Here is a 27,061-nt window from a genome sequence, read left to right on the forward strand (position 1 = left end):
TTTAGTGCTATACCAATCAGACTTCCAAGAAAATATTTTAATGATCTAGAAAAAATAACAACAAAATTCATATGGAACAATAAAAAGTTGAGAATCTCAAGGGAATTAATGAAAAAAAAAAATCAAATGAAGGTGGCCTAGCTGTACCTGATCTAAAATATATTATAAAGCAGCAGTCACCAAAACCATTTGGTATTGGCTAAGAAATAGATTAGTTGATCAGTGGAAAAGGCTAGGCTCACAAGACAGAATAGTCAATTATAGCAATCTAGTGTTTGACAAAACCAAAGCCCCTAACTTCTGGGAAAAGAATTCATTATTTGATAAGAACTGCTGGGATAATTGGAAATTAGTATGGCAGAAATTAGGCATGGACCCACACTTAACACCATATACCAAGATAAGATCAAAATGGGTCCATGACCTAGGCATAAAGAACGAGATTATAAATAAATTAGAGGAACATAGGATAGTTTATCTCTCAGACTTGTGGAGGAGAAAGAAATTTGTGACCAAAGATGAACTAGAGACCATTAGTGATCACAAAATAGAAAATTTTGATTATATCAAATTAAAAAGCCTTTGTACAAACAAAACTAATGCAAACAAGATTAGAAGGGAAGCAACAAACTAGGTAAACATCTTCACAGTTAAAGGTTCTGATAAAGGCCTTATTTCCAAAAAAAATAGAGAACTGACTCTATAAGAAATCAAGCCATTCTCCAATTGATAAATGGTCAAAGGATATGAACAGACAATTTTGAGATGATGAAATTGAAACTATTACCACTCACATGAAAGAGTGTTCCAAATCATTATTGATCAGAGAAATGCAAATTAAGACAACTCTGAGATACCACTACACACCTGTCAGATTGGCTAAGATGACAGGAAAAAATAATGATGAATATTGGAGGGGATGCAGGAAAACTAGGACACTGATGCATTGTTGGTGGAGTTGTGAACGAATCCAACCATCCTGGAGAGCAATCTGGAATTATGCCCCAAAAGTTATCAAACTGTGCATACCCTTTGATCCAGCAGTGTTTCTACTGGGCTTATACCCCAAAGAGATACGAAAAAAGGGAAAGGGACCTGTATGTGCCAAAATGTTTGTGGCAGCCCTGTTTGTAGTGGCTAGAAACTAGAAATTGAATGGATGCCCATCAATTGGAGAATGGCTGGGTAAATTGTGGTATATGAATGTTATAGAATATTATTGTTCTGTAAGAAATGACCAGCAGGATGAATACAGAGAGGCTTGGAGAGACTTACATGAACTGATGCTAAGTGAAATGAGCAGAACCAGGAGATCATATACACTTCGACAACGATATTGTATGAGGATATATTCTGATGGAAGTGGATTTCTTTGACAAAGAGACCTGAGTTTCAATTGATAAATGATGGACAGAAGCAGCTACACCCAAAGAAAGAACACTGGGAAACGAATGTCAACTGTTTGCATGTTTGTTTTTTTCTTCCTGAGTTATTTTTACCTTCTGAATCCAATTCTCCCTGTGCAACAAAAGAACTGTTCGGTTCTGCAAACATATATTGTATCTAGGAGATACTGCAACATATCTAACATATTCAGGACTGTTTGCCATCTAGGGGAGAGGGTGGAGGGAGGGAGGGGAAAAATCAGAACAGAAGCAAGTGCAAAGGATAATGTTGTAAAAAAAATTACCCTGGCATGGATTCTGTCAATATAAAGTTATTATACTAAGTACTTTTCAGCTGTGTTATTTTGTTCAGGTGTGAGTTGAACTGAGTTGGCCTCTGAGATGCTGTGATTCTGATTATATAGTGTTATCTATTGCCAATTTAGAATTAGTGTTGACATGGTTAGAACCTTGTGGTACAGTGAATAGAGTACTGAGCTGGGAGTCACAAAGACCTATCTTCCTAAGTTCAAATTCGGCCTCAGATACTTATTAGCTGTTTGACTCTGGGGCAAGTCACTTTAAACTGTTTTCTCGTTTTAAAAATAAGCTGGAGAAGGAAATGGCAAATCATTCCAGTATGCTTGCTAAGAAATCCCAAATGGGGTCAGGAAAAAATCTGCAATGACTGAACAACAACAAATGTAATAAATAACAATAGCTAAAATTTATATAATGCTTACTATATGCCAGGCACTATGCTGAAGTGTTTTACAATTATTTAATCCTCATGTCAGCCTTGGGATATACATGCTACAATCCTCATATTACAGATGAGGAAACTGAGGCAAATGGGTAAAAGGACTTGTCTAGGGTCGCACAGCTAGTGACTAAGGACAAATTTAAATTCTTTCTGACTCCAGGTTCAACTTTCATCAACTGCTACCTAGCTGCCTGCCTAAAAGTATGAGGGAGGGGGGCGGAGAATCATAACAGTTTTAGCTCATAAAAGTTTCTACAATATAGATCCCAATGATGGTTTCAGTCCTGTATCTGTCCAATATAGCTCTAATAGTTATATGAAGGTTTTAGAAATGTTCTACATAGAGGTCATCTCTTGTACGACTCCAGGATAATCTCTCTGATTCTTTCTGCCTCGGTCTACCCCCTAGTCCAGCATCCTTGTGCCATGGGACTACTTGAACAGAATTTGCATTGCTTCCTTTTGTTATGATTCAGTGCTGGGCAACACGGTTATTTTTGCAGCAGAACCTCTGACTACAAAAAAAAAAGATCTGTTCACTTTGCATAGGTGTACCTCATTTTAAACTGTAGCTGTATCCCTGAAACACAGCATAAATCAAAGGTGTAAGTAGGACAGGGTAACCATGGATTGCATCTAAATCTTTGGGCTCCTAAATTCCTAGAGGACTGAGGACATTGGCCCTCAGTGGGCTTCCTCTCAACCATCAACTATATCCCCAGCTCCTCTTAGCCCTTTCTTCTCTCTCCCCCATCTTCTCAGTATTATCCACTCAGTCCTTAAGTAGCATAGATAGCTTGCGATGTATGCTTCCTCCCTCTGGTAGCCACATCCCTCAGAAAAGGCTCCTTGCTCAATCCCAACATTCCTAGCTATTCCTTTGCCTTAAAGTTTTTATACATCAAATACTATTTGAAGCAGTTGTGTGGACTTGGTGTCAGAAGCAACACCTGAGTTTGAATGCTACCTCAGATACCGTGTTTCCCCGATAATAAGACACTGTCTTATTAAATTTTTTTTGGACAGAAAAACACCAGAGGGCTTATTTTCAGGGAAGGCCTTATTTTAATGAACATTGACAACAATTTTAATAAACAGGTAAATGTGAACAAAAAAAAAGTATCTTTATTCAATAATGATCATGTCATCTTCTTCAACAACATCGTCATAAGTGTCCATACCCTGAATTCCATCCTGGATGTCTTGTGCCTCTATTTCCTTCAGAAGAAGTGGACCCAATCTGTCATGTCCATCAATATAGCTCTCTTTAAATGAACATGTCTTATCCAGGTAACCTGCTCGTAGTGCCTTGGCGACACAGCTGTCAGTAATTTTATCCCATGACTTCTTCACCCAAGTCACGACTTCTTCACCCAAGTCACGACTTCTTGCAGACAGGGCTTCACAAAGTTTCCATGCTGATTTCTTTCCATTCTATTTTCAATGTAGTCATTGACTTCCATGAACAAATGGTCCTTGAATGGCTTGTTTATTGTTTTCTATATCAAGGGTGTGGAGATAGGCAGTCATTCCTGAAGGAATCATTACTTGATCTATTCTTTTCTCTGCAAGGAAGTTCTTCATTTCTTTAGTGTGGTGAGTGCTGGCTGAATCCCAGATTATCAGACCTCTTTGGTTACCTCGCATAACAAGTGGCAGCATTAAATCAACCCACTTTCTTATAACAGCTTGTGTACACCAGGCTTTTTTGGTTTCAAGAATGTAAATGCTTGATACACATTCAATCTTATCTTTCTTGCCCTTACTGATAATTAGAGGTGTGGCTTTCTTTCCATCCAAATGAATTGTCAAAACACAGGTGACCCGTGCAGACAGAATAATAAAATTATGACCATCAGTCCTTCTTTTCACTCCATCATGCCCCTCAATAATGTTTTAACCTCATTATGCTCCCTGAGGGCTCCTTCTATCCTCCATGATGCCCCCTGAGTTCTTCTTTTATCCTCCATCACGCCCCCTCACTCCCACTTACATACTGGGTTTTTGTGTTGTCCTGCCTCAGCTCTCCTCCACAGCACTGCTCTCAACGGCGCCAGCAAGCAAATCACTGGGGAAGAGCAGGATGACGCACTCACTGCTGCAGCTCTGATTGATTGCAGCTCGGAGCGCGGCGTGCATTTCACCCGGCAGGGGGCAAGGAGGGGACGGTGCATACAGAGGGTACTGTAATGTAGCATGTAGCGCAGGGGATCACCTTCACTACAGTAGCAATCTCAATAGGGCTTATTTTCGGGGGAGGGCTTATTTTAGAGGAATCTTACACAACAGGGGAGGGCTTATTTTCGGGATAGGTCTTATTATCGGGGAAACATGGTAGGATTACTTACTAGCTGAGACCGCGAGCAGAGTTAATCTCATTTTTCTCATCTTTGACTTCTCTCTTTTAAAAATTTTTTCTCTGTATTTTTTTCACTTTTTTTTTACATTAATTTATATTTATGGAATAAAACAAGCATTTCCATAACACAGTAGAATAAAAAAGATGATTATACATGGGATTGCAAACTTACAATGCATATATTTCTTTCAAATGTACAATAAAATTATCATGTAACTTTTTTGATTTATCTTAATCTTTAAAATGAGAATAATAATGTAAGGATAAAATGAAATACATAATGTAAAGTTTTTTGCAAACCTTAAAACATCATTTTAAAGCTAGCTATTACTATTACTATTTTCCCATTTGTTAAATGATCATTTCAGAGATATTTTTGTTTCTAACTTTATTCAATCATCTATACATTCTTTTTCTTTTTTAGGTTTATCTGCTTTACTAGCTAATTAATTGTCCATAAACACATACTTCACATCTACCAGAAAATTCTTAAAACCTCCAAGTAAATCTATTATATCTCTTCGTAATGTTCACCCCTTGATTTTATAGCTTTATTTTATAAATTGTATTTCTTTTTAATATAATTTTCTTAAAATACCAATTGTGATGAAAGAACAAATTAGAGAATATTAGACTATTCCATGATAGTGGATATAGAAGTCTCTGATGAGTTTCTTTAAAAGGAGAACTGGGCAACTGGGCAGTCCCTTTCAAAGATTCACTTTTTTTTTCCCCTTCAGATGTTTAAAGGACCTGATAAGGACATCGAGTTTATTTATACTGCTCCATCCTCTGCAGTATGTGGAGTCTCATTGGACACAGGAGGAAAAAAGGATTATCTTTTTGCAGGTATGTGAGGCTATTAGTTAGAGACTGTTACATATCACGGAAAAGACTTTGGGCTGACTCAACTCTAATGTTTCATATCTCAAAGCGTCAGTGATCTAGAGACAGAAGGCAGCTTAATTCTGAGCTCCTCACTTTACATATGAGATAACTTGTGCTATAGAAAGTTCAGTGGCTTCTTCAAGTTCACAGATAAATAAATAACAAGGGTGGAATTCAGATCCAGGTCCTCAGAGGCAATATTCTTTCCATATACTTGGAATGGATGCAGAAAAATACAAGGCAGCAAGTTGTCAAATATCAAAATAAGTTAAGGTCTTTTAAAAATCATTATGTATTTTTTATTATTTCCATTGTATTTTTTTAAAGTCATTATGTATTTTTTTTTATTATTTCCATTGTATTTTGTTATAAATACTTAGGACCACCTAGCTGCTTTCACCTGGATAGCTCAATGGAAGTACTAGACTCTGAGTTAAGAAGACCTGAGTTCCCATCCTGAATCTGATATTTAATGTATGACCTTATACAAGTCACTTTCTGCTTCATTTTTTCAATTATAAAGTAGGGGTAACAATAGCATTTACCCAGGATTATTGTGAAAGACCAAATGAAATATTGTAAATGCTTAACATAGTACTTAACATATGATAGACACTTAATAAATGATTATTTTCTTCCTTTCTAAATCTTACTGTAACAGGAACTATGTTAGGCATTGGAGATACAAAGATGAAAGTAATACCTGCCATACATTCTAGTAGGAGCATTTAACTGGAACATCACTAAGAATAACAAAGAGAAGGCAAAGTAATGATTGAAAAATTCTAGGAGTATTTGTGAAGGGATAAATCTCTAAAAATTGGTGTAGGGGAGAAGGGGAGGATTTAAGAAATACTTCTCAGGAGACAGAATTGCTGTTGAATCGTAAAGATAAAGATTTTGAAAGATAGAGATGAAGACTGAGTGATTTTAAGTATTGAGGCAGAAGATGGAATGGGGAATTTATGAAGCAGTTTCCTTATGGTATTCTTCGAGGCAGCTAAAACAAGTAAGTATTCCCCTTTTATAGGGACCAGCATGGTATAGCAGATAAGGTCTGATCTTGGAAGGCAGTTTCATATCCTGCCTTAGAAAACTACCACATCTCTGATTCTAGACAAATCACTTAATTTCTCTGTACCTCAGTTTTGTCAGATGTAAAATGAAGGGTTTGGATTCAGTGACCTCTGTATTCTCTTTTAAAGTTTTAAAGCTATGGTCTTCTGATCTTGCTCAAGGTTACCCAGCTTGTAAGTATAAGAAATACGATTTGAAGCCAGTTTCCCTTAGTTTAAGCCTATAGTTCTTTTTATTGAATTAGTCTGCCTCTAAAATATGTATGTAGCCATGCATAAGTTAATACATAATATTCATGTACATATATATATACAGATAATAAATGTAGAGCATCAGATAAGAGAACGTTGTGGCTAGAGCAATCAAAAAACTTAATGGAGGAAGTGTCTTTAATTGGACCCTTAAAAAGGAGTAGCATTTGGACAATTGGAAGAAGTCAGTTCCACAGGATTTACCATGTGCCAAACACTGCTAAACACTAGGAAAACAAGGCAAATAGCACACACACACACACACACACACACACACACACAGAAAAAAAACCTGTCTGTTCTCAGAAAAGGGAGACATTTGCAGATGAGAAAAATTGCATGTATCAGAACGTAAAAGCAGATTAAGTGTGGTAGGAAGCCTGGAAGCCTTCTCTCCTCTCTACTCCCCTCTCCCCAATTTCTTGGGGTCATTTTAACTTTTTACCTTTACTTAAGTTTCTCATCACAGAAGTTTTCCTTCATTCAATTTTTAGTTTTTATCATTTTTATTTATTAAATACTATATTAAGTAAATTTATTTATTAAGTTGGCACAAGGATCTCTTTCACTTTCTTATTGTACTCCTGTCATGAGAAAATCCATAGAGATCTCTGAGAAAGGACTGCACCAGAATCAATATAGTCTCTTTCTCAATTCTAAAAGAATTGAACTTTGACAATACTTTTTACATGAAAATAAAAACTTTTGCCATTATTTTTACATCTTATACTCCCCTCTAGTGGTTTCTTCAAGATACTGCTTTGCAGTAAAAACAACTGGGCAGAATGATTTGGGAAACAAAAAATTTCTAGTCTTTGGCAATAATAAAAATAGTTAAGTTTATGTTACATAATAGTTATGTATTTGTGCAGCATTTGGTTTTCTCATTTAATCCTCACAACAACTTAGTGTGATATTTGTATTTGATATATGATGAAACTAATGCTTAGAGAGATGAATTTTGTTAGTGCAACAAGCAGTAGGGGGTCTTTCACTTGCAAAGCATCGTAGAAAATGATGGGAAAGCCAAAATAAACAGGAAAAAGTTTCTTCCTTTTAGGAATTTACGGGTAGTGATTGTCAGGGTTTTGTGTTTCTGACAAAAGTTCAAATTCTGGAACTTAAAAGGATCTTAATGGGGACATTTGATTAGATAGATTATAGAGAATTAGAGAAAGAAGGAAGTCCATCCCATTTTTTTATGGGAGACCTTCATCAGTCACGATTCACTTCAAAAACAAAGACTTCTAAAAGAGATTTTTTAAACAGTGGTCAGATCTATAAACTTCATGTTGCCAAATCTATAAACTTTGTACCTCTCATTAGCACTTCTTTTTAATGGCCTTTTACCTCCAGTTCTTATCTTCTCCAGTATCTTATAAATTCCTTCTAGTCAGGAGGACCCATTCAAAGATTTTAGGGCTGAACAGAAAGGGCCTGGAGTACTAGGAGAGGTCCCAGCTCTGCCACTGTCTAAGGTACTTCACCTCTTTTAGAATTGCTGAAAAAATGAATGTGAGTTGAGTTTTTATTTATCTTTGGATTTTCCTTAGCATTTAGCAAAAACTCAATAAATATTTATTCACTTATGGAATTGAATTGAAATAATCCCCAAAAGCCTCTTCCATAGTTCTCAATTACCAGTTATCCATTTCCATCTGTAAACTTCTATAAGTTTATAGATCTAATTATCCAGGAACTATAGAATTGTCAGTGACACACTTTTCCAGAAGCAAAGGTACAGTGTTAACTTGATCAGGTCAGAAAAATGTCCTTTGTGAAAGATCTTGATCAGGTTGGGTAGGTTAGGTTTAGTAGAGTCTCACTAATCCAGGTAATCCTAAACTCCTTTTTAGCCTTTTGGTTTTGGAAGTTTGAGTAGAAAGATTTAGCAATAGCAAATCAGATGGCATAGATGGCCAACAGAGGACCATTCCAACTCACCTGATATGATTGTGGTCTGAAACATGGTCTGCCTATCCTTCAGACCTTTTGCAGTTTTAAAAGGATAATCAGGTTACCAAAGTTCACTTCACTAACTTACTGTGTATCAATTCACTAAACATCTGTGTTGTTCAGTTTTTTGCTTTTCTTTTGAAATTTTTTCCTTTTTATTATTATGAACTTGGCCATTATCAACAAATGCAACTATTGAACATTTCTGTAATAAAAAAAAAAAAAAAAAAGCAAAAACAAGAACTGTGTAGTGACACTGAATTTTACTATGTTCCACTTGGATTTTTTTGCCCTACTTGTTTTTCTCTTTCTGAGGTTTCTATTCCAATTCTCTATTTACTTTTTAAAAAATGATTTGTCAAAAATATTTTCTTGATTTCAATTTTAATATCACTACTCTCAACTATTAATTATTTCAATAGATATAAAAAAATTGTTGACAAAGGATAATACTCAATTATGCTAAAAATCCTACAAAGCATAAGCATGGAGAAGGATTTCTAACTTGAGGTCTGTGAACTTTAAATATGTATATGTGTGTGTGTGTGTGTGTGTATATGTATGTGTGTAATGTATATTAAAATATAATTATTTCAGTGCATTTGGTTTCATCTGTAAATGTTTGGTTTCTATGTGTTTTACTTTATATCCTTACAAACATTCTTCTGAGAAAGGATCTATGTTTCACCAATTTGCCAAAAGGATCTATGATTTAAAACAAAAAAGAAAAGTTAACCTTTGGATAAAGAGATCTTATTATTTCAATACAATAAAGCAAAATTCAGGAACAATAATGGGAAGGGAAGTCTCATTTAAATATAGAAATGCCCTAGAATCAATCATCAATCTTTTTTTTTTTTTTTTTTTGATTCAGCAATTGGGGTTAAGTGATTTTCCCAGGGTCACACAGCTAGGAAGTGTTAAGTGTCTGAGATCAAATTTGAACTCAGGTCCTCCTGATTTCAGGGCGGGTGCTCTATCCACTGCGCCCCCTAGCTGCTCCCTAGCTGCCCCCTAGAATACCTGTTAATTTACAGTTGACGAAAGAGCAACTTAGTGTTCATGGCTGACTATGCCAAAATAATAATTGATCTTTAAAGATACCTTTATCAATAGAGATAGATAACTCTCCATACAAATGGATCTATATATCTGTGTCTGTTTATATTTGGCTAAAAGCCATTCCTAAACACATACATGGTCAAAAGATAGAAACAAAAGACTATTTGATATACCACAAAGTATTGAAAAATGTAACTTTTATATATATAGATCCTTTCCTCCTTTTTTTTTTGGATCTTTTTGTGCTATGATCCTAGGATTGATAATTCTTGATCAAAGGATGAATCACATTGGGGGAATAGTTTCAGATTGTGTTCTGAAATGGTTGGGCCACTTGCACAGCTCCACCAGCAGTACATTAGTGTGTCTGTATCCCATTCCACCACTCTTGCCCCTTTAAAAGTTGTCATTTTTTTTGTTTATCTTTTGCCAGTTTGATAGATCCAACGTAGAATTTCAGAGCTCTTTTTATCTATGTTTATCTTATTGTTAGGGCTATAAAGAATATTTTTATAAGTTTATTGATTGCCTTCCTTTTGAGAACTACCTTTTCATAATCTACATATTCTTCAAAATGAATACTATTAGTATTTTTTTTTAGTTCTATAAAGCAACTATTTGGTAGTTTTATTGACATGGAACTGAATTTGCAAATTAATTTAGGCAGTCTTTTCATTTTATTATATCAGTATGGTTTAACCATAAGCAATTATTTAGATATCTATTTCTGTGATATATTTTATGTTACTATCCATGTAATTTCTATATATATTTTTGTAGTTGGACTCAAAAATATTTTATACGTTATAGTTATTTTGAAGGGAATTGCTTTTTATATCTCTTCCTGGTAATTTTTGTTGTTACTATATGGAAAGGCTAATGATTTTATGAGCTTATTTTATCCTATTACTTTTATGAAATTATTAATGGTTTTGTTTAATTTTAGTTCAGTTTTTTCTATTTCAGAAGAAATATTAGACATTTAACAAAAGCATTGAACATATCACAAATTGAACTCTTTGTCTTTTTCCCAAAGTTGTTTCCACTTCAAATTTCTCTATTGTTTTTATAAATATTTAATTCTAAATGTAAACACCAAAAACATATATACACACACAATTTTTTGTTTATTTGTTTTCTTCAATTTATTCTTTTTGACAGTTCCTGCAGTAAAACTTTGTGCCAGGTTCAGGCTCTGCTCCCTCTGTACTTTTGGATAGGGTGGTCAGCCCTCTTTGGACCCACTCTAGAGACTTCTTTATTCCTGCATTTATCTCAATTCTGAGGGATTTGGTCCTTCCCACTCTTTAAATTTCACAGTGCTAGATCTTTGGTGTGTCAGGACAAGGCACTGAGCCTCTGGATCTGGGTTATCCAGGGCTTTGTACTTGGTACAAATGGTCGAGCCTATTGTGGTCATTCCCTGCAGCCTCCACGTTACCTACTCTGGCATTTTCTCAGGGGAACCCTCTGTTCTTAGTGGATTCCAGATTACATACATATCTCATCAATGCTTGTCCCAGAACTAACTTTATCAAAGAAATCTCCTTTCCTGTTGCCCCTGAATTTCCTAATAACTTGTGTGATTCTGAGGAGAAAAAATTATTTTCTGTATTTTCTCATTATATTTCCCCTTCCCCATTTTTAAAATTTTATTTGAAATTTAAATATAAAATAAGAAAAAGCAATGCCATGTACATAGCAGAGTATGAGAAGATTCAAAATAATAAAGCCATAAACTTCCATTTCAAGAAAGCCTACATAATAAATACTACACATGTTCAGAGTTGTCCATATTTTCTTTATTTCTTTATAGATTTCCTTTTGTTTTCTGCTCTATAGACCATTCCCAATGGGTGTAAGGTTTCAACACTGCCCAACCTCCTCCCTACTAACTTCTTCTTTACCAATTTTTTCATTTTTGCCTCATTTTTATGAGATGATCACTCCTTTTTTATCTTTTCTTAATTTTTTTTAGAATCATCCCATCATACTTGGTTTATCCCAAGCAGTTTTTTCAAACTATGCAAATAAAAACGACAATCTTTTATAATCTGTTAATATTTTCATATATAAGAAGTAAACAATTTGACCTTATTGAGTCCCTTATAATTGATCCTTAATGTTTTCTAGATGTTATACATCAAAATTTCCCCAAGTTTTACTAGTTTAGTCACAAAAAAACTGAAACACTTTCAGTTTACTAAATCCACTATTTTTATTTAGGATTACACTTAACTTTGCCAGGTAAATTATCCTTAGTTATAACCCTAGCACTTTTGTTCTGTGGAATGTAGTAATCCAAGACCAACGTAGTATTTTTTAGGTATTGTATAATCCTTATTATAGCTCCACAATATTTAATTTTTTTTTGTCTTTTTGCTTCCAATATTTTCTCCATAACTTCAGAGCTTTGAAACTTGACTATGATATTCTTGTGAGTTTTCCTCCTGGGATCTCTTCAGATAGTGGTTGATGGATTTTTTTTTTTTTCTATTTCCACTTTACCTTCTTGTTCCAGAACTTAAGGGCAGTTTTCCTTGATAATTTCTTATAATATTGTATCAAGATTCTTTTTTTAATGATAATTTTCAGGTAGTCTGACTATTCATATATTCTTCTTGATCTGTTCTCTAGACCAGTTGTTTTTCTGATATGTTTCACATTCTCCTATTTTTTCATTCTTTTGATTTTGTTTTATTTTTTGTCTTAGATGTCATCAGTTTCCCTTTGCACAGTTCTAGTTTTCAAGGAATTATAATTTTCTTGATTTCCTTGGATTGCTTTTATATTTTTTCTCATTTTTTCTTAAACTCTTGATTTTTAAAGTCCTTTTTAAATTTTAAAAAATATTTTTTGGTCTTAGGAACATTTGAAGTTTTCTCATTGAAAAAGAAGTGGCTTTTTAAAAGTGCCATTATTTTCCTCTGAATATGAAACTGATATCTCCTCTATCCCCATATTGATTGGGTTCTTTCTCCTTTGCTTGCTCATTTTTTCTGTTGTTGTTTTGTTTTTTAGAAGCTATTAGTGTGATTGAGTTCTAGTTCTGAGATATGGGGAATAATGTCCCAATCCTCAGGTTCATCTTACTGTTATTTTGGGGGCTTCAACCTGGGGCTCTCATCTCCACTCTTAAGTCACAGCTAGAAACCCCTTCGATCTTGTCCCACTTCTTCAGTAGTCAGACCCCCACACTCTCAGGGAAATGAAAATTTCTAAGGCTGAGGCTGCCTTCCAACTCCAGCTGCCCCAAGTTTTTGTTGTTTATTGATTCAGCAGAATTGATTTAAAGGTGTTTGTACCTTGAACCTCTGACTCAAGAGGTTAGGTCTTTCCTGGGGTCTTCTTATTGTCTTAGGAGAACAACTACTTTAGTTTGAATTTTGTTTATTTCCAAAGTTCAACATTCCTTCTGAGACTATGTTCTGTCTTTGCTGTAGAAGAAATTCAGAGAGCTGAAAGTTTTATGACCTACCCTGCTATCTTCCCAGAATCCTCTCCTCCTGTTTTATTTCTTGATTATTGTACAGTCTGGTAGGTTTTGCTGGGGCAGGTGTGTGGTATCCTAAAAGACTTGATATGTTTTCTCATTACTGTCATTTTCCTTGATGAAATTATTTATTGTTTCTATTTGTTCTTTGATTCAGTAATTCTTTTTAGGATTAAAGTATTTTATCTCTGAAAATACTCAAATCTTACAGGCACAACATAGTTTCTCAACACAATATGTGCCTCAATTGTTGCCTTACTATATATCCCAGATGGGAGTTCTCAGAATTCATTTTCAAGACTCCGTCCCCATCTGGAGTCTCCTGCTCCTATACTCATTGTTCCATTTTTGACAAAAGGTATGTGAAAGAAATTGGTCTATAACTGAAAACATAACCAAATTTAAAAGTTTATATAAAAAAACACACACTATATATGGGCAAGCTTTTAGGCTTCTAAAGTCTGTGAAGATGATTTTTTAAAAATCTTAAAAAGCAGAAACTGCTGGTGTTGACAGCTCAGAAAATGAGATTAATTAGAAAAAACCACATGTGGCATAAATTGTAATTATTGAGGATTGGCAGTAGAAGTGTCTCTTTTTCCCCTCAGATCCTTTTTTTAAAACAATTATAACTACATCTTATATAGTTTTTGAAATATTTCATATTCGTTATTCTCATTTAACCCTGTCTTCTTTATTATTTATGCTTTCTTTCCTTCTTTCCTTTCATTTGTTATTTAGCTGGAATAATGCAAAATACATTAGCTCTGAAATCAGAGACAAGCAGCCTTCAATAGAGTAGTACTTGCAACCTAGTAACCTTGGACAAGACACTCCCAGCCTCATTTTCCTCATCTATAAAATGAGGGGGTTGAACTTGCTACTCTGAGACCCCTTCCAGCATAGTCTATGATTACCTACTATGATTCCCAACTCCAAATCTTTCATACCTCTATTGAATGATCAGATAAAAATCAAATAGTAATATTGAACTCCCAGAAACTTCTTTCCTACAGCGTTTTGGAAATGGTTTTTCCTTATCAACTGGTCCTGTGTTTGAATTTGTGTATCTCCTTGTAGATCAGAATCTAGATAACTAGTACTAGTAAGAGGTATCTAAATCTTTTATTGTTTAAAAAAAAAAAAAGGCTGTGAATGATGGGAAAAAATCCCAAGCTTGGCCTAAACTAATCAGGTTGCTAGGGGGAGCAGATGCTAATGAGAACAGGCCTCAGATTAAAATCATTAAGCTCTGGTAAAGTATAATATCCTAAACTATGGGTCATGTTCTTTCTTAGAACTGTAATTCTGCCTGCCTATAGCATTTCTTTAAATTCTAAAGTTTCTAAACTTTCCTAGTTTTTCTTCCTCTCAAGACACTGAACTTTTCACATTAATCTTGGCCCTTGAACCTAGTTGGATGATTCAGAAATTTTATCTTCTCTTGGTCTCTTGATCCTTTTGTCCCTGCTTTTGTAGAAGCAAACTGCTTTTTATCTCGTTCTGTAGCCATACTCGTGTGTGTGTGTGTGTGTGTGTGTGTGTATTTTCTATAGCTTATTCACAGGGGAAATAAGCAATACTCTGAAATATCAAGAATTGCATTATATTCAGAGTTCATATAAATGATTCCAAGTGTATAGTCAAAATATACCTGAAATTCCTAAGAGTGACAATGTAGCATAGTGTAAAAGGAGCCTGCACTTGGAGTCTGGAAAGATCTGGGATCTGAATGTCACCCTTGACATGTTAGTTTATGTAAATGTGAGCTACAGAAGTATTCGTTATCATTATTATCTAGTTAACATTATTCTCTAAAAAAGACCCAAACTTCTTGTTTGAATAAATATCCTTTTTTTTTTTACATCAACATTCTTTTAGTAATGCTTTTTACTTTAAAACATGGAATACTACAGTCTGCAAAGAAATAAAGCAGTGAAGAGATGGGTAGTGGTCTTGAGTAGAAAAGAAATATGGAAATAAGCATTTATTAAGCGTTTGTTTTGTGCCATAAACATTAAGAGATTGTAGTTTATGACCCAGTCAAACTGGCTTTTTCTCTGTTCCTCACACATCACCCTCTATTTTCCATCTTTGCCCTTGTACCAGTTGTCCCCCATGCCTGGGATGTACTCCTTCCTTACCTCTGACTTATAGAGCCTTTTTCTTCCTTTATGATGAAACTCAAGCACCATTTTCTGTATGGAGCATTGTATTTAACAACTATCAACATTTTATTCAAAACAGCACAACAGTGGAGAACCTTATCTTCAACAAATAGAGATCAGCAAGACATTCCTGGCTTAAGGCAGAAGCTGACGTATTACATAGAAATTCATTGCTAAAGTACCCTAAAGTTCCTGAGTTATAACCAAACGGGGAAAATCTCTGCAAAAAAATTAATGATACTCATTACATTGACAGTTGATCTCCTATTATAGTCATACAAAAACAGGATATTTCTTACATAAAATTAAAACATTTCAGTGGTCACAGAGGAACAGATATTAAGAAAACTGGATTCTACTCCAGCACATCTCATTTGCCCTTTATGTCACAAATTTGGTTATGTTATATGCAACAAATTGACTAATAATGAGGTACTTTAAAAACAGTGAGTTACTTGCTAAGATTTCAATTGTGTCCCAGACTCTTCCAAGTAATTATTTTTTGTGTATACATATGGTCCCCAGTTTAGAATACATGACCTGACAAAGAAAAAATCTTAGATGTTGTTATTCATCAGTTATTTCTAAAATACACTTATTATCAAAGGAATTGCACTACTTAAAATAAACTTGAGATGCATAAATTCAAGAAATCTTTATTCCAAATGGATATTGGTCTACCTCATATTGGTCTAATCACCCACAGTTAGACTACTGTACTTTGACCCCTTAAATAGTGATGTTATTTTGGTTCTCTTCAAGAATGAAGGACTATGCTGTTGCAACAATCCTCTAATTGGATTCTTTAGCTTCCAGTTTCTTCCTTTCTGCAAACCATCTTTTTGGCAATGTACTCTCCCTAAATCATACTCCTGACCAAGTCTCCCAATTCAGAACCCCAATACTACTAGAATAATGTCAGTTTGACATTTAAAGAATGGCTGCAGTGAACCTTTCAATACTCACTGCACATTACTTATTTTCAATCAATAAATATTTGATAAGCACCTGTTGCAGATATTGTATGAGATGTATTGTATGGTTACAAATACAATGAAGAAAATGGATTCCTAATCACAGGAAGCTTACACTATCTGGGGAGATAATCAGTAGGTAGTGAAGTATATACAGAATAAATTTAGAGCTAGACCTGTGATTCTATTGAATTAGAGAAAACTATCTTTATTAAGCAGAGCAACACCTTCCCTACAATTTTAGAGGATTGGCTAGATCATAGAAAGCTTATATGACTTGTCCAAGGTCATATAGCTATCATGTAAAAGAGGCAAACTTGAATCTAGATCTTTCTACTGCAATGCTCACTATCTTTATTCTAGACTATATGCCTCTCTTTGCCACATAAATATAAAGAGAATAAATAGGAAGAACTCATATACAAGATAGGCTGAGAGGGAGGGGACTGAAAGTCAGAAAAGCCTTCCTGTAGGTGGTGGTGCTTGAACTGGATCTTGAAGGACATGTGACATCCTATGGGAAGCCTTTCCTGTCCCCATATTTATCAGTGTTCTTGTCTTCCTCCTCAAATTGTCATTTATGTATTTCTCTGATTATATGTTGTTTCCCCTAAGTAGAAAGTGGTCTCCTTGAGGACAGGTCCTGTATTTTGTTTTGTCATTGTATTCTAACACAGTTACTTTCACTCAGCAAGTCCTTAATAAATAAAGCCCTTATGGATTGGATTTCTAAAATGAGTTGGACTTAATTATCTGTAAGGTTCCTTGCATCTTCAAAATTCTATGATTTTTTTTTAATAATTAAAGAAAAAAACATATGGGAGAAATCAGTACTTTCTGTCTTTGTCTTTCAGTATCTTCAGTGTCTTCAGTATCAGTAACAGGGATTTTAAACTTGGATATTCAGAGAGGTCTACAGATAGATTTCAGAGGACCCATGAACTTGGATGAGAGGCAGGCTCGGAGAGTATAGGAATGAGACTGTTAATAGCCAGACCAAAAAAAAAAAAAATGAGGCCAGGTTGAATAGGGCATTAATAACCAAACAGGTGTATTTCTATTTAATTAATTAATATTAAAATTAATAATTTAATCCTGGGAACCACTGGAGTTGAGTGAGTAAAGAAGAAATAAGTCAGATTTGCTCTTTAGGAGAATCAATCTCATAGTGGTAAGATGGACTGGGAGTGGAGAGGGTTTTTAAAAAAAAAGTAATTTACTGCAAATATATATAGAGGAGAGACAATGAGGTCCTGAACTAAGTTGGAGAAAGAGGTCAGATGCTAGAGATGTTAGGAAGATAGAAACAGCAAGATTTGGCCAGTGTTTTGATATGTTGGGTGAAGGTGAAGGAAGAGTGAGGAATCAATAATATTGAAATTATAAACCTGCTTAACACAGAAAGAATGGTAGTGCCTTTGGCAAGAGTGAGGAAGTGACAAAGGATGTGATGAGAGAAAGATAATTAACTCTGTTTCAGCCATGTTGAATTTAAGATCTCTCCAGGGCATCCATTTTGAAATCTCTAATAGGCAATTCATGATGAATGATTGAAGCTCATAAAAAAGACTGGGGCTGGAACTGAAGTGTTGAAAACCAATAGAAGAGGACTTAGTTGAAAGCCATGGCATGACACCCACAGTTAGGGGATATAATTTGAATGAAGAACCAGGAAACCTCAGAATGCTCTCTTCTTTCTTTAGTGAAAGGTACCCAGTTTGATGTCACAATGGGATCTTAAATCTGCTTTAGTCAATATATAGTCAATCCAACCTAAAGAGATTTTAAACTTTGATAAATATTACAATTAATTTTTTTATCTTTTTTTCTCAATAGCATTTTATTTTACCAATTACATATAAAGATAGTTTTCAACATTCATTTTTATAATATTTTTTCCAGTATTTTTCTTCCTTCCTTCCTCTCTTGCTTCCCTCTTCCCCAAGACAGCAAGCAATCTGATAAGTTATATGTGTACAATCATCTTAAACTTATTTCCATATTAGTTATGTTTTGACAAAAATCAAAACAAAAAGGAAAAAACCAAGAGAAAGAAAAAGCAAACTCCCCCAAAAGAGGTTAAAATAGTATGCTTTGAACCACATTCTCAGTTTTCATAGCCACTAACACTAACACTAACACAGAGCTGCTCTTGCAGGGCATGCCTGCCAAAGTCATGAGGGAATATGGAAATGAGATAGATAGGCTGGAAAGGTGAATGAGATTAGAACTTGCCCACTGTCACCTGCATAATTGCTCTGCCTTGAAGACCAGACCTCAACTCAGAAGAGGGGAGATTGGGAGCTTGTACAATGAAGGGAAGAAAAAGAATGATAGAGTGTGGAGGATAAGGATGATTGTAGTTTGTGGCAGTTAACCTTCAGGATTATATGTCGGTGGTAAATTAATCACTCACCCTCTTGAGATCAGGACTCAACCTTTACTTTGGAGATCATTGACCCATGGTACTTTGTCATCCTTATTTGGATTAGAAGGTAAGTGTCTGTGTGCAGGTTATTTTCCCATGGAGTTTTATACTCCTTGAGGGCAATAACTGGGTCTTTTTCATTTACTATCTCCAAAGGGCCTTATACTTAGCAGACTTAATACTTTCTTTTGAATGAATAAATGAGAAATAAGGTTCATTGTCACTATCAACAAATGTGCTCTGTGTATAGATGCTGTGTTAGGAGATGAGGGGAATAAGGGATATAGAACTCAGTCCTTGATGTTTAGTAACCTATATTTTAGACTGGGGGAAGGTTGTTTTTTTTTTTTTTGGGGGGGGTTGTTTTGTTTTGTTTTGTTTTGTTTTGTTTTAATGCATAAAGAGATTAAAAGCAATTTAAGCTAGTATAAAATGAGTACTACCTGAAAGTGCTACAGGAACTCCTGCTTGTCCTACTTGGGAGAAGTATTAATTGGAAAATCAGCTCCCACATAAGAATTGTCTGGATTTAGAGAAATATTTTTAGTTATCTCTTTCACTTGAATCATTGTACTGGATAGAATGCTAAACTTGGAGTTCAGAAGTCTGAAATTCATATCTTGCTCCTGACACTAATATGATAACTTATGGCAAAGTAATGTATAGCAAGACTCATCATGGATAATCATGGAGTCCAAGTCATAATCTAAGAGTCTAAGTCATATAAGGTTTCAGAGTTCTCAAACCAATGACAGCATAGATGAATGACCCTTTATATTGGGTAAGAGCTGAGATTTGAAAAAAGAATGGGATTGTAAAATGAAAGATAAGCAGATTATGTTATATATAATTCATCACTTCTGTTTCTTCCAGCTCTTTTTTGATCCTTTTTTAAAAGAAATTACTGAGCCAGGTAGAAAGTACAAGATCTTATGTCTTTTTAACATGTAATAGCTCTTTTTTTATATAACACTTTAAAATTTGCAAAGCACTGTATACCTGTTATCTCATTTGATCCTCACAATAACTCTGCTAAGTGCTATTACTAATCCCATTTTATGGAAGAAGAAATTGACATTTAGAGAGGGTAAGTAACTTGTGCATGGTCCCACAATTTGTAAGGGTGTTGGAAGTAGGATTTGAACTTATGTTTTCCTAATTCCAAATTCAGGGTTCTTAAAGGCTACGCTCTGTGTGTGTGTGTGTGTGTGTGTGTGTGTGTATAAATACCAGATTTTTTTTTCTCTCATCCCACTCCACAAAATATTCAAACATGCAAGAAAAACATAATAATAATAACTTCTTCACTTGGAGCCCAAAACTACTATAGGGAACCAGATGAAATAAAAATATTCCTGGAAAGCCAAGCAATTAAAATAGAAACCAAAATATGAGAAGTCCAAATGTCAAGAGAGCACTGCTTGAAACAGTGATTTTCACTCATAAAGGGTTTTATTTAATTCAGGCATCCACGGTTTTTTGTCCATGGTAATTGGTCACAGCTCATTTATTTGTGGTGTCAGCATACTTTTCACCAGCTACACTACTGCTTTGCTATAATGTATTTCCATTTGTGACTTTACCAGATGAAATTTGCTCCTAAGATAATTGAAGTTTGGTCTGCTAAAATTCTGTCAAGCAAGCTGTTTTTACCTTTCAAAGTGGCATTTTCAGATTGCTACTATCCTTCCATTTCTAGAAAAGCTTCTCTGTTCAGTCTGCCTGTCAAAGATTCTGGTTGATGAACATTTGAACATTTTGACAGGATATCATTTTAACAAGGATGAATACAGTAGTTTTAAAAATGACCACCCTACCTTGGCAGATTCCATCATTCACTGAATATAGTTGTTTTGTCTCCTGCTTCTCCAAGACATTGTATGTCACAGGTTTTATGTCTTTATCAAAGAGATAGAAAAGGAAGCTGAGTCAAGAAGCCATTGCAAAATGTGAAAAATTACTGGAACTCACCTATGTCCAGTTAGATAGGAACATCACAGTAGAATTTTCTATCCAATAATCTGCTATTAACTTCAAAGTCTTTGTGATCCCTCCCTCCTCTAAACTCCTAAAGCATTCTCTCTCCTCCAGTAAAAGGTAAATTTCATAAAGGTGTGAACTCTGGTTTTGTGTCATCAGTATGTCACATCTTGTTTTATAGTAGATGCTTAATAACAGATTGTTGCTTCCCTTTTCTACTTTGATATATGGCTATTTGGGTAAATCATTTGTCTCTCCTATATTTTTATAAGTTCCATGAGAGCAGGGATCATTTTTATTCACCTTTACATTTCAATTCAGATAAAACAATTTATGCTGCTTACTTAGAGGCTTGCACAGAGTAGAGGTGCTTTAAATGTTTGTTGGTTTCACTTAACATTTGCAATCAAGAATGTGTTGTTCACCCTACAAAACCCAGCAGTGAAACTAAACTCTTACTTTTAAGTAAGCCAAAAGGCCAAATGAATAATGGGGGATAAAATAAGACAAGTTCACTGTTTTCTTGGGTCTTTTCAGGAAAGTCAGAAGGAAATGGCAAAATGCATGTTACTCTATGTGACTTCATTGAGCCCTGGGATAGCCTGAGTACCACTCAGAAGAAGAGTCTAAATCAGCGCTACCAGATGGGCTGTGAGTGCAAGGTAAGCAGATAATTTCTGTTGTCATTCAAAGAATTACTACCAGTCAGTTCTTAATATTAGAGCAGAGGTTCCATGGTAACTTTAAGTTAATCATGGTGCTGTGGAGCTGAGGCTTACCGGATAGCAAAGGTATCAGCTGTGCATGTGTACATTTTAATGTGCCAAGGCCCTTTTGCTTTTGGTAAAGCTACCAAGGCTTGAGAGCCCTCTTGGGATGTAGGTGGTTTCCCCAATCCCTGGTAACTTTAAGCTCCTACAATCACATTTGCTATTCTACTTTCTTCCTTTAGTTCCCACTTGAGTTACCCTCCAGAGCTTCCATTAGCCTTTAGTGCAGGAATCACAAATGATGATTTTGTTGCTCTGAAATCTGAATGCCATGGAAACACTCTAGGCTTTCTGTCTTCCTCCTTATTTCCTCAGTTCATTATATGTGACTTTAGGGGTCTGATGGGTATGGGTCAGAAAGGCATAAAAGTTAGATTTTAAATTTTAAAGGTGGTACTAACTAGTCCTTAAATTCCATTACCACCCTTGATGGCAGTATTGGGCTAGAGAAACAGCATTAAGTTTAAAAAAAAAATGTGTTTTTAGCCAAGAAGATAAAGCTGACAAGGTTGTTCTGTATTTTAGCATAAGGAAAAGAGTTTGATTAAAAGGAACAATTGCTGGTCATGGTAGTGCATACCTATTATCCCTGCTACCAGGGAGACTGAGACTGGTAGATCAGTTGCTTAGAAGCTTCAGTGAGCTTCCGGGGGGGAGAGGGCTAAGCCAGTTACATTAGTTGGGCACTAATATGGCGAAGCTTCTGGGAGGGGAAAGCAGGAGAGAAATCTGATTAACCCAAGGGCTAATTAAAGGGGCTAATTCAGCTTAGGTCCAGTAAAGAAAGTTACAGTTTCTGTGCCAATTATAGGTGGGAATAGACAAATGAGTGGCCACTATATTTTTCACCTGGATGAGATAGGGAGAACCAGTCTCCAGAAATAAAAATTTTATTTTAAAAAATCTCCAGTAATTGCAATATTTGTATATTTAAATTTTAGATGTTTTTTTTTTCCCCTTCAATTTAGGCTTACATTTTTGTTTTTTAGTTGGATGAATAAAAATATCTTACTTTATGATTTCTCACTCAGTAAACGTTGACCTTAAAAAATGCCCTAGGTGTATATCCTTTTTAGATATGCTGTGCACACCTATGCTGTGTGGAATCACTCTTCTAAATTTAACAAATCTGCTCCTAAGGGCAGGTTTTATAGAAGGAGGGGACTTCATGAGATAAAAATGGAAGGGTAGTGGCAAATAATGGCCACAAGGAATACAATGTGGTTTAGTATTCCAAGAATCAGCTTTGCCAGGTCATCTTTTAAGGGAAATGGGATAACTTTGGATAGACAGATGTAAATAGATCTGGCCTGTGGTCTGCAACTCATAAAGAAGACATCTGGAAGGAAATTTGATAGAAAAAAATAGGAATTCTGTAGATGTTTTTGTACTTTGGCTAAAAAGATAAGCACATGTACCTTTTCTCACAAATCCAAGTGTTATTAGTCCCTTGCCAACATTCAAGCTCCCTCCAGTTGTAGCCTGTATAGATCTAGGCTATCTCTCCCTGTTCAAAATATTGTCAAGAGAAATAGACTTTTTCAGAATCAGCCAAAAGATAGCTAATCTTTGGTTATAGTTCTGACTTAAAAAAAAAAAAAAACTGACCTCCAAACTCAGTTTTTGGTTTCTAAATCAAGTTTTTCCCCACTTGAGAACATCAGACTGGACTTTTGCAGGACCCTCCAGTAAATGTATTAATTGCCCATGGAAAGTTCCTGGAATGAATCCTTTGCCTCTTTCAGTCTTGGATCTCTGGTTTCTTTTCTCATATTAGCATTATGCAACTGGAAGCAAAGTGAAGTCACAAAAAGTAATAGTAATTACTGTAGGCAGACAATAAGTGTAATACAATGGGCATTGGGACTAAATTTATGAATTGTAGCTTCCCAAACCCTTCTTTTTCTTGTTAAGATCATAAGATCTTTTCTTATTTCCTTGTGTATTACTCCTTAACTTAGCCCTTTCAGATTCAAAAAGACAGAGTGCTAATGTCCCTAATTTAAAACTTTAATTCTTAATAACAGTTCAGAATATTATCAGCTTTCATACAATTAAAATTCAGTCTTTCATGATTTATTGGATATTTGATGTGGTGAAAGTATTCACTACTTTGCAAAGTCTCAAATTGCTTTTTAAATAGGATGTCATCTACTTTCAAGAACCTAAGCTCAAACTAGATCATAATGACACTTTTTTATTTATATACTGCCAGTCTCCACAAAACTCAATTTTTTTTTTAACCTTTTTTATTCTTCCAATGTGACCAACATGGAACAAAAAGTTTGGAAAGGGAGACAGGCCATATTCTTATGCTCCAAACACATTAGTAGGGGAATGAAGCTCAAAAATCCAAGGTATTTTGCATCTTGCAATTCAAAGTCATAGTGATGAGATTTGTATCCCCTCAGTTCCCGGTGGTGATAAGGTTAGTGGCAGTAAGAGAGTTGTTAATCAACTTTTGGTCAACTCGCAGGTTCCAAGTGAAAGAATTCACTTATCCTGAAATATTAATGGCAAAAATGAAAGTTTATTGTTGGATAGAAACCAGTTTGCTAAGAGACTGACTTCTATAGTGGCAAAGTCCGATTGGGAAAATGGAGTCTGGCAGTGAGAAGAGAATGCCTTCTCAGTGAGCAGGGTCCTAGCAAATTGCTTGGTTTGCAAAGAGTAAGTTTAAAAACTGCCCTTTAAAAGGAGTCTTAAGGCTTTAGTAAGCTTAAGTTTCCAACCTAGATGCTTATCGATATCCAGCCCAGCTCTCCTATTGGAATTAACAACATTTCAAAAGGTTTCTTTTAAACAAGGATTTCTAATTGAATCAAAGGCACTAACATCCCCGAAAGATAATTTATCTGGGGGGTTATGCCTTCCCCAGGAGGGGCTGAGACTCCAAAAGGGATCACAGATCAAAATGGAATACAGTTTCAGAGTGATAATCTTAAAGGGAACACATCAGTAAAGGGAACAATTTCCCTCCCCCTTCAATAGCAGACACTCAGCCCCAGGCTTTAAGCACTGGACTAAGCTACCTCTTTTGGCGTTGCAAAATGGATTCAATAGGCAGCTATCTAAAAACAATGTGATAAGAATAGCAAGTGAATCTAGTTTCTCTGTGTGGTCTTTGGACATCACTTAAATTTCTCTGAATTACTCTTTCTTGATCTGTGGGATGAAAAATCTTGCCTGGATAGATTGTTTTTTTTTTGTTGTTGTTGTTTTCTTTCTTTTTTTTTTTTTTTTTAACAGCTTTAAATTCTAGAATCCTTTTTACTTAATTTGGACTTTGCCCCTGAGTCTGTCTTGTGACCCTGTTTTTATTTTCTCCCTAGATTTCTCGATGCCCCATGATCCCATGTTATGTATCTTCACCAGATGAGTGCCTGTGGATGGACTGGGTCACAGAGAAGATCATTTATGGGCATCAGGCAAAGTATTTTGCTTGTATCAAGAGGAGTGATGGCTCCTGTGCATGGTACCGTGGGGCAGCACCACCCAAGCAGGAATTTCTTGATATTGAGGACCCATAAGTGGACTGGCAGAACCCTAACAGCCAATAGAAAAGACTCCAAGAGTTTAGACAGGTCCAACTCTGACATTACTTTCAAGAAACAGCATGAAAATATAATTATCCAATTGTGTCAAAATTAGCTGTGATTTTCATTTTCCATTTTTTTTTTCCCCAAACAATTACTACATCTCTAGGGAAAGGTAGAAGGAGGACACAGAGTTCCCATCCTATCTAGACTTGGGCTAAGTGCTGTAATTTTCAGTTTGCATTCCTCAGAATAATAACCACCAGGAAATTCCCTGGAAATCTCTAACCCACCAGCACCCCGATTTTGGAATGTTGCATTTAGTAGAAATCAGTGAGGTTCATTGCAAGATTCTGTGTAGCAGGTCTACCAGGTATCTCTCATCTTGAATGGCATGTCCCTCATTTCATTAATTTTCTTTTCCTTCTTCTCAAAATGTCAGTCCCTACCTTTCCCCAAAGCCCTTTCTAGTCTTACTCCTCACCCCCATTTCCCTGCAGTCTGTGCCTTTCGCAGGTTTTCAAAATCTCATGTCTTAATGTGTACCCATAAAATTCCATTTATACAACTAGCACTCAGATTTCTTGTTTCTTCTGAAGGCATCCAAAACTTATCACTCAACAGAATACCAGATGGAGCCCCAAAGACCCTGGAAATATGCAGAGGCAGCAAAATTTCCAGCTGAACACAGTTTTCAAATATAGTCTGTCTCCTACAGTGAGAATCTTTTGGATTCCACTCTGAGCATCACAGACTTAGGACAGAATCAAGGAAGCTCTGGTCCATATACTCAGCTTTGAATCCTGAGAGTTCCATGGCATGCCTTTCAAAAAGGCATCTGCAGTTGTGCAGATGACATGGATATCTAGCATTAGTGTTAAAGTTCCTTGACTTTCTTTAGACTCCCAGAGAGATTGACAGTTGCCATTTTGCTCTCAGGTTTCTGCAAAAGCTATTTGGCTAGCAACATAGAACTATTGATTCTTATATAGAGAGGAAAGGGATTTTGGAGGTAAGAAGGTTAAATGAAGCTCTTATTTCCTGGGCTCTTCTAGGACATTATGGCCTGCTTTAGAGGCATCTCCTCTCGAGATTTAATTCATCAATCCAAATGCCAGATGTGCCACCATCTGCTTATATTTTCTATGTCAGAAATATAACATAGTGAAGAAAATCAGATCTCCTCAAAGTACAATACTACTTGCTTTTTCCTAAAGATGACTCATTGTCCCTAGTAATTAGAATTAAGATAGGCAAATAACTTTACTAATAGCAAAAGGAAGTTAGTCCCAGAGATAAAAATATCTCTGTTGTAAAAATAACCTACTTTCAGAAGATATACACACCACAAATTGTAATTAAATTAAAATTAGAGTCTATGAGTGATCTTTCTTCTGTGAAACTACTTCACCAACTGTCATCAGTTGAGCATATTCTGCAGTTACCCCAAAACAATTAGTGATCCTTAAATGTCATGGAGCCTCTTTTGTCTGGGATCCAGTCAGCACAGGCCTTGATAATTTACCTTTCTAGGGCAAAATTATTAAGACAGCATCCAGAAATAAACCCCTGCAAACCTGTTTTGGGGGCATTTTCATGCTCTTTGTCAATAGGTTTTAAAGATGTCGTATTGGACCAATAGAAGTGATTTTACTCTAGTCAAGCCAATATAATATTCTCCATTTGTTTACTTTATTGTTAAATCATGTGAAACATGTGACATTTACTTTTTTCTCTGATTTCTCTTTTCCTTTTTTTTTTTCTTTTAATGTTTTTAGTTGTTTTGGGCATTGGTTATATTGTTACTGTGCTATGTTTCCACCTCCTAACCATCTCCAACCCTGTTGTTAGGTGTTAGAATTGCACTTTCTTTTAAAAGCTTTCTATAATGGAAGCATTTGACACAGAGTGGAAAGAGTGTCAAGTTAGCCTATGAAGATAGATTCCTCTGGACCTTTTCTTTAGCTGTTT

The 27,061-nt window shown here is 35.4% G+C and overlaps 1 protein-coding gene across 1 annotated transcript in view; it reads left to right on the top strand.

Moving 5' to 3' along the window:
* TIMP2 (TIMP metallopeptidase inhibitor 2) overlaps positions 1-26,925 on the top strand; it is a 102,429-nt gene extending 75,504 nt beyond the window's left edge. The window contains exons 3-5 of the mRNA XM_051995471.1: positions 5,248-5,356; positions 21,322-21,446; positions 24,887-26,925. Coding sequence (XP_051851431.1) covers positions 5,248-5,356; positions 21,322-21,446; positions 24,887-25,084 — 432 coding nt within the window. The 3' untranslated portion in view covers positions 25,085-26,925. The remainder of the gene's footprint in view (positions 1-5,247; positions 5,357-21,321; positions 21,447-24,886) is intronic.
* Positions 26,926-27,061: the final 136 nt, after the last annotated feature.

Source organism: Antechinus flavipes, chromosome 4, assembly GCF_016432865.1.
Source record: "Antechinus flavipes isolate AdamAnt ecotype Samford, QLD, Australia chromosome 4, AdamAnt_v2, whole genome shotgun sequence".
In the NCBI taxonomy this organism is placed as follows: Eukaryota; Metazoa; Chordata; class Mammalia; order Dasyuromorphia; family Dasyuridae; genus Antechinus; species Antechinus flavipes.